Source organism: Quercus suber, unplaced genomic scaffold (assembly GCF_002906115.3).
Source record: "Quercus suber isolate HL8 unplaced genomic scaffold, Cork oak 2.0 scaffold_7, whole genome shotgun sequence".
NCBI classification, from domain to species: domain Eukaryota; kingdom Viridiplantae; phylum Streptophyta; class Magnoliopsida; order Fagales; family Fagaceae; genus Quercus; species Quercus suber.
In genome coordinates, this window is record NW_027069473.1 from 350552 (window position 1) to 359399 (window position 8848).

An 8848-nucleotide genomic window follows, 5' to 3' on the forward strand; every position below is an offset into this window, starting at 1 on the left:
ACACGCTAAAAAGTACATTGACAAAGCAAATCACGCAAAGCAGTAAAAGAAAACGACCTTGAAATATTGTCCGAGCATTCCTCTCTCGCACCAAAGACCCCACATGAGGCACCATGATCCAAATTAGCATTACAACACCTACTGAACTTGCCTTTTTAACTCGCCAAAAGTTCAACAACACCTATTGGCATAACCCAATGCACTCCAAAAAATGAAAAAACCACGGTCCAAATATACAGCAGCATTAAGGATTGTTAGAGTTGTCAAACTCAGTTATAATTCTGTCACGTATTTTTACTACAGATTATTGGAAGACACTTCATTTAAGATTACTGGAAGAAACTTCATTTACTTACATTTGCCATATGAACAGGAAAGGTTGGCAAGTTCAAAAGAGTGCTAAGAGTAACATTGCCTCTGAATACAACTTAATACATAGGCAACAAAATTCACTTTACCAGAATACCAGCTATCTCCCCCAACCTCCCCCACTGAAACCATCTCATTCTTTACCCAAATTAACTTAAATCTAGACATAGCCTCAAAGTGAGTCACAAGTGAAGATAATGACGCAGATCAAGATTTTCTCCCACAAAAGAAAACACGGTTATCTGTATAATATGTATATATATATGAATGGAAAACCACCATAACCCTCGTACTGTCAATCGCCAACTTCCCCCCTCTCCCTCTTTCTTCCTTTTTGCACTTCTCTGCCAATTTTTCTATCAAAACACGGGAGAAAAAGAATCAAGTATTGAAACCATACATTTCAAGAACCAAAAAACAAATAGATTCATGATCTTAAGCCCAGTCCGGGATTCAACTGGAGGTCGAACTGTAGTGAAGTCATATTTAATTTAATAATTAATCAAAATATAAATATATAGATTAAGTTTATAAAAATAGAACAATTGACAGAAAATAAACAGCATTGGAATCTACTTCATTTGATAGAGTAGAGCCAATTTCCATTTCCATTTTATTCCATAAGATTAAAACAACACCAATTTTTAAATAAACAGCACATCATTCCAAATTTTCTAACACTAAAACAAGATCATGACACAAATTCAGCAAAACAGTGTAGTGCACACGAATCCAATAAAAACATGACATTCAACAATTATACTTTATAGTGTCTGGAATAATCAAAGAAAGTAACAGAACATTCACAGAAATTTAGCAACAACAGAGCATTCAGCATTCAAAGATTCAATTCCATGTGGGTCCATGAGTTGTGCATTTACCTATCAAGAAATAAAACATAATACTTATAAAATAAATAAATAAATAAATAAAACATAAAAAACAAACAACAGAAGAAGAAGAAGAATCGCCTTACTTTACAACAACTAAGCAACCAAAGATGCCGGTATGACTACCAAATAAAAGAGCAAAGAATCTAATTCTGCTATTGCAAGTCAAAATCCATTTCCTCCATTTTTCTCAATGGTAAATTTGTCAAGCATGTGAAATAATAATTCCCAATTTATACGGTAAAGAAAATTGATGGAAAAATATTCCCAATTTATATGGTCATGCATCTTCAAAAGCAAAATGAAGGCAAGTCAGAAGGACCTTTTTTGGTATGTAATAACAACAACCCCAGTACATTGTAAATACAAAAGTAACAAACAGAAAAGAACTAGCTCCTAAGATTCAGCAGGAGTAATACCAAAAGAAAAAACACTGAAACAATAGAAAATCCAGTAAACTGGTAAAGGGCATTTATCAGCATCCATCCACACATACAAATATATTAGAAGAAGAAACTTCAATATGAAAGTAGATAATTTGTGATCTTCAAAAGTCCAAGCATTTCCTCCCTCAAAAATTCAGTGTAACACATAAAGGTTCCAATGAAGGCTAATAAAATTCATACTATCTGTTAATATATATATGATCCCTTTAGGCTTGCTTTCTGCAAGCCTTGTGTTGCCTCCATCACTACGATATTAGTAAGAGAGCAGCTTAGTTCAGCCATCATTATAAAATTACTTAAATCAAATATACAAAATATGCAATTTTTTTTTTTATGAGATAAAAGGAGACTACAAACTTGCAAAAAGATATGCAATTCATACTTTAGTTAAATATCCAAATTACTTTGAAGTTGGTGTACTAATAAGTATAGTAAAAGTAATCCAATGAATAAAATTGTTATTTTGCAAATTACCAACCTAAAGTTTATAACTTATAGCATTTAATTAGCAAAGTTGCTATGCTATTAGTGAAGTGTAACCGATAATTCATGAAAAATATGTAATGGTCCAAATAAAAATTAGCATTTGCTCAAATAAACTCTTCTCCAACTATAGTCAAATTAATGGCAGAAGCATGTCCACCTTTCTAGTGTATTAATTATTGTGTCTGATGAAACCTTCTTTACGAGTATAGAGCACAATTATATCATGAAATGGTGTTCTACAGGGCCATAGCTCCTCTCTTTCTGTTGACAAGCAGGGGCTACATTTCTGAATCTCTTATCCTACATTCAAGTGGGCTACCATTCTGTTCTCCTAGGTTCAAGGAGATAACTTGCTTTGGCACCCTCTCTACTCACTTTTCCTTTGTCCATTCTGTTTAAATCTCCTTTTCATCTTTCTCATGCTTTAAGAGGAGAAATTTCTTATCAATTATCCAGCTTTTTGCTACAAGTTTGACAGATTTTCAAAATGCTTTATTGCTCACAGGCATGACCCTAAGATCAAGAAAACTACAGAATACAAGAAATTTTGCAGGTTTACTGAGTTTTTTAATAAGTAGTAATTTTGCAAGTTTACTGACAAAAGGATGAAAAAGTACAAGCAGAGACCAACTGGTCACTATGAATGAGAACAAGAGCTGAATATGCATTATAGTTGATATAATACAGTGAGTAAGCACCACTCATGAATTCAGAGGTCTCTGAGCCAATGATCCAAGGTGAGGACGTGTAAATGGTTACACAAGTAGTAGTAACTAGCAATAACATCAACAACCATAAGCAGATCAACAGTCTTTTTAAAACATCTTTGTTTAAAATTCCTTATTACTATAAACCATAGCATCTTTGTTTAGGACAAAGAACACAATAGTACTCACAAAAACACATCATACAAGCACCTAAACATGTTGATCCACATCCGCTGACAATAAACATATGATTGAACCCAGCTAAAAATGAGATAATAGAATTCCTTATCTAGGTACATCTCTTAGAGGCCAGAGACAGGATGATATGGCAAGATCACATACCTTGGAACCTACTCTTTGTCATATAAATTAGCTTATTGTAGTCAAAACTAAGGTTAAATGTATTATAGAAACCAAGAAATACCATGTAGCTTGAACCAAGGAAGTAAGAACATGAGCTTGGAATGGTAAAGTCTCACTAGACTAGCACTTGGCTACTCACCTACTCCTTTTTAACATTCAGTTTTAGAGCTTCTTTATTCTTTTCTGTTTTTCTAGTTATTTCTTCTTTTAAATTGAAGTCAGGAGAGCTCAAATCTAGCTCTTTGTAACGCTACTAACCAGAGAGACACACAAACAAAGAAGTATTATGTTGGCTACGTATTGTTTTTTGTTAAAACTGACCAGATTCGGTATGTGCACAAAAGCCATCCACTAACAAAAACCAAATTCTTATATATAATAGAAAGAAAAGGATGATGTAGACCTGGGATAAAAATCAAGATTTTTGCAAGACTATCGTGCCTAATACAAAAGGAAAAGGAATAACAAAGGTTTCAATTCATCCATACCACTAATGACTTAACTTCTGATATAGCCTCTGCCATCTGCTTAGTAAGCTACCGTGTTTGCTCCATCAAGTAAAACAAGACTCTCCATGAAAGTAGCTACATATGAATGCTGTTGGATATCAGGATCCTTCTTCTCATGTAGAGTTTTAGTGTCAACTAATACAAACTTAAAATCCGGCTCCTCTACTCGATCATTGATGTAGCAAACCAGAAGTGAACCATTCTCAGTAAAGGCACTGCAATGAGATATTCTTTCAAGTGGTACAACACGAAGTTTATTCCAAGACTCAACCACACCGTACTCCTTCATAACCCATATGGAGTATTGGGTTCCACGCTGCTCACTCCGCTCCCATGTAATGAAAGCTAGTTTCCCCTTGAAAGATGCAAGAAATGTCTGAAAGGTGTTCTCATCAATAGACCCATGAGGCAGTGCAAGCTTTCTGAATTTCTCACTATTGACATCAAATGCCATAATCGTTCTACTCTTGCGATTCTCTTCTCCTACTGTGATACACGATATCCAATGCAAAGCCCCATTAACCAACGGGATTGGCAAAGGAAAATTTTTATCATAGAGGATAACATTGGTTGTCAACGTGATTCCAACACGTCTCCATGAATCCGAACTCAATGTGTACACCTCAATCTCATGATAACTCACAGGTGCCCCGAAAGGAGTAGATGAAATCCTGACAACCTTGTAATCATTATTCTCGGGATGATATGCAAATCCGAGTGTAACATTGGCTAACTGTCCTAACAAAGTATCAGGCAACCTCTTGAATTTTCTAATACTGGGGTTCCACAAATATATAACATTACCCGAATTGGCGACACACAACAAGCCATTGCACGAACCCACTATTTGGTTAAAAATAACACCAAAGGGAATTCTAACATCAGAAATCTTATCAAACGTGCGGTCAAAAGCGACAGTACAAACTGGTATGCTAGTGTTAGAAGAAGTAGAAGAAGAGGAATAAGGAGAACGATAAGAAGAAGTGTTTCTTACCGATGGCATGTGTATGACATAGCCATTATCGTGCGAATCTTTGTAGTTGCTGAGGTGGGTGTCTATGAAATCGGAGGTTTTGATTGAGGAGTACCAGGATTTGCAAACCCGCCTGAATCTCATCACTGATTTCACCGGCAGCCTTGTCAGGATGTTGTTGATTACGAGGTCGTCTGGGAGATAGATATTCCTCTGTCGGAGAATCTGTGGGTGTGGACGCGGCTGCTCTCTCATTTTTTTTTTTTGATTCAGATGCAGATGGATGGCGTTGAAGTTTGAAGATCAAATCCAGATCGGCCGAAACGTTGAACTCACATACTCGTCTTCTCCATGTAACATAGCTTTCCTTTTGGTGCTGGGTTGCGTTTTTCCTTGTTGGGTTGCTTTGGTAAAACCAACAATTGTAGGGGCCACATTTGGTTTTTGCTCACTAGTGTTTATTGTTTAGGGTAAATTAGCTCGTTGGTTAATTTTGTGTTAACTGTTAACTTACTTAACTTAAAATCAACTGAAATGATTTGATTATATGTTGAAGGAATTTTAGTTGTTATATTGATAATAAATTCTTCATTTTGGGTCATTTACTAAATGAGTTGAAATGGTTTGTGTTAATGTCTACTCAATACAATGACATTAAATGTTAAAAGCATTCACATTAAATCTTATTTTTTATATTTTACAAGATCATTTTTACAAAACATTTATACATTCTACTAATTTTTCTATCTATTTTAGTATAAAATCCTATTTTTTATGTTTTACAAGATTATTTTTACAAAACATTAACATATTCTACCTTTTATTTTATTTAAATACTCATATATATTCTTTTTTTAAAATATTTTATCACAAGTCTCTCTCACACATTTTCCTCTATCTCTGTTCAGGTATTCCTTCTCTCTCCTCTCAATTCTTTGCTTTCTCCTCTCTGATCTGTTCCCTCCCATGTTCTCCTCTCAATCATCAAATCTCTCTTCTCTCTCTTGTCAACCTTCAACTTTCTTTATCCTCTTAGATCTCTCTTATCTTAGCTTTCTTTGTGGCAAACCTAAAGAAAGAAGCTCTAGGTTTGGGTTTGATTTTGATTTTGGGTTTGGGTTATTGGTTGTTAGTTGATGGTTGGTTTTGGGTTGATTTTCTATTGATTTTGGGTTTATCAAGTTTGATTTTCCATTTGTATTTTGGGTTGATTTTCTATTGTTATAACAGTTTTTGATGGTGGTGGTGGTGGATGGGATTTGCATTTAGATTTAGGTCGTGTTGGGTTGTAAGTTATGTGAGATTGAGAGAACAAGAGGGAGAGAGAGTCTACTCTAAGGTGAGAGAAATTAATAAAATATCAAATGCTAAGCTACAATTAGAGCATTTGCATCAAACAATGCAAAATAGAAAAATGTATTAATTTCACACATTTAACCATCAAAATTATCCACACCAATCAAGCTAAAATTGTGTAAATTTATATTGACACTATTCATTTTGCATTTAATATTTTATTTTTACAAATTCCAATGATAAAAGAATAAAGTAGACAGTGGTTATGTGTGAAAAAAGAGAAACAACTAAAAAAATGAAGAAAAAAAATGATATTTTAGTGTAATGTAATGTAAATAGATAATCGAATGTGAGGTGCTTTAAAAAGTGAGTATATAAAATAGAAAATATAGGTTCTTATACTAAAAGAGATAGAATTTTTTGTACTATCTAATGTGAATGCTCTAATCGTGTATATATACACAGTTATTGTGGCAATTATATAAATTTACATAATTTTAGCCCAACTGACATGGGAGAATTTTGGGGTTAGATAGAATTTATACATCTATAAATTAGATTCTCAAAAAATATATATAAATTAAAAAAAAAACTCAAAAAATTCTCATAAAAAACTTCTCATATAAAATTAAAATAAACACATGTTTACGTCTTTGTAAAAAAAATTCTCATAAAAAACTCCTAAAATTGTGTTTCTTTTTAAAATCCCACTAACTCACGTTTCTTACCCACTAACTTTTTCAGTGTTTTTAAAAAAAACAAAAACAAAAGCAAAACAAACTACTTGTCAGTTATCATGTATGTGTTATTCTTAAAACTCCCCACAATCATTTGTTATAAATAGTTACAACTAAAAAAATTGTATGAATTTTTAATGTTAATTACCACAATCTTTTGACAAAGAGAAGGATGGTACTCTATAAGAAGAAAGTGGTAGATATGTAAAACAGAGAAAAATAAAAGCAACAGTATCCAAGAATTTTCGTGGGTGTCTACCATTTTATGATTATTTTACTATGAGTTTTAAGAACTTTTGAATATTTTTGGTGTTGACTTTTTTCTTTTTTCTTTTCTTTTTTGGTTGGGTTTGCTTCTTCTTTCTATTTTACAATATTAATGTAATAAAAATCAAGTTCAAAGTCTTTTAGGTTTTTTTCTAGGGGAATTTATCAGTCTTTTTTTTAGCACTTTTTTGCAGTTGACTTATTTGTGTATTTATTTTGTATATATGTGATTATTATACAAGTTGAAATTATTAATTAAAAAAAGAGAGAGTCTTTAAGCACGCGCATGAGTGCATGCTCTGAAGCTAGTTATTATTATTATTTTGCAACTATTTTGGTCCTTGTGTTTTCAAACCATTGTCAGGCTGGTGTTTGTAGTCATACTAGTAAAGTAAAATCCTGACTGCTCACTTGATACACTCTTATTGAAGAAAAAAAAAAAGATTTATTATTAAAAAAAGCAACATTAGTATCTCAATAATCAAAGGCTAAAATGTAAAACTCATCCTTTTTGTTTTACAAAAATTCATTTCAGTCCTTAACTTTCAAGTTTATTTAATTAAGGTTTTCTCATAAACTTCTGATATATGTTGAGGTTAATTTTTCAAATTTTTTCAATTTTTCTTCAATTTTTTTAAATTAAAAAAAAAACTCAATTAATGATTGAAAAAATAATTTTCAAATTTTCTTTTTCAAAAAATTTTAACAAAAATTTACGAAAATGTCTTAATTGAATAAATTTGAAATTTAGAGGACTGAAATGAATAAAAACAAAGTTAAATGACAGAAATGAAATCTAGAAAAATTTAGACAAAAAGGCCTTCATATTTTAGGTTGTTTTTACTTTTTATTGTAACTAGTCACCGACTTACGCATTGCGCGTGATAATATTTTTAGGATGGTTTCATTAGATTTTTTTTTTGCAATTTGGCCTAATTTAATAAATAGTAATATATTTCATAATCATATTTTCATTTATTATAGGGACAATTTCAAATGTAATAAATATAATTTATATTGTATCAAAATGAAAACAATACAATTTTTCTCAAGAATTCAAATGGTAAGTTGGCAAAAATATTAATTTTTTAATAAAAATTATTTATAACATTTTGTGTATCATTAAAAAGTATATAAAATTTTGAAACTGTTCTTTTAGTTTTAAAAAAACTTTATCAAACCCAATTTTTTCTACCATGCAATAAAAAAACATCATCTAAGAACATTATATAACAAAGACATAATAATTTTTTGCTAATTTGTTAAACAAAATATTTAGAAACAATGAAAGGATATTGCACAAAGATCATTTTTGTCAATATACAGTCAAGACAATATATTGTCTAGACTATATCCTAATGTTTTTCAAATAAATTAAAACCTGATAACAACACAAAATATGACATATTATAATATAATTTTTCTCCAAATTATATCAACAACAAAATATATTCATTAAAAGTATTTAGTGTTGTAAATAAAATGATAAAAAAAAAAAAATTGCATCAAGGAACACTTATATATTGACTAATGACATGCAACAAATTATGAAATGCAATATGTTGTGTTAGTTTTCCTAGATTTATGATTAAATGTCATTCAAAAATCCTAGATCTACACCTTGCTCCAAGCAAAAAAAGAAAAACGTTTTATTTATTTTGTTATGAGAATACCATTTTTAGAGATATATATATATATATATATATAAGGTGGTGTAGCCATGTGTAGATAAAATAAGGGGTGATTAAGAGTGTTCAGGCGGCTGAACAATAATGCAATTAATGCAATTGCCTAAGGTCCCAAAT

The 8848-nt window shown here is 31.4% G+C and overlaps 1 protein-coding gene across 1 annotated transcript; it reads right to left on the bottom strand.

Annotated features, from left to right (window-relative positions):
• Positions 1-3608: 3608 nt before the first annotated feature.
• Positions 3609-5176, bottom strand: LOC111994732 (F-box/kelch-repeat protein At3g23880-like). The gene has a single exon (XM_065774097.1). The coding sequence runs from the start codon at positions 4996-4998 to the stop codon at positions 3790-3792; it is 1209 nt and encodes a 402-aa protein (XP_065630169.1). The 5' UTR covers positions 4999-5176; the 3' UTR covers positions 3609-3789.
• Between the last annotated feature and the right edge of the window lie 3672 nt (positions 5177-8848).

What these genes read in the sequence shown, in the direction of transcription:
- LOC111994732 (XM_065774097.1), bottom strand. Translation starts at nt 4,998, where the DNA reads ATGAGAGAGCAGCCGCGTCCACACCCACAGATTCTCCGACAGAGGAAT.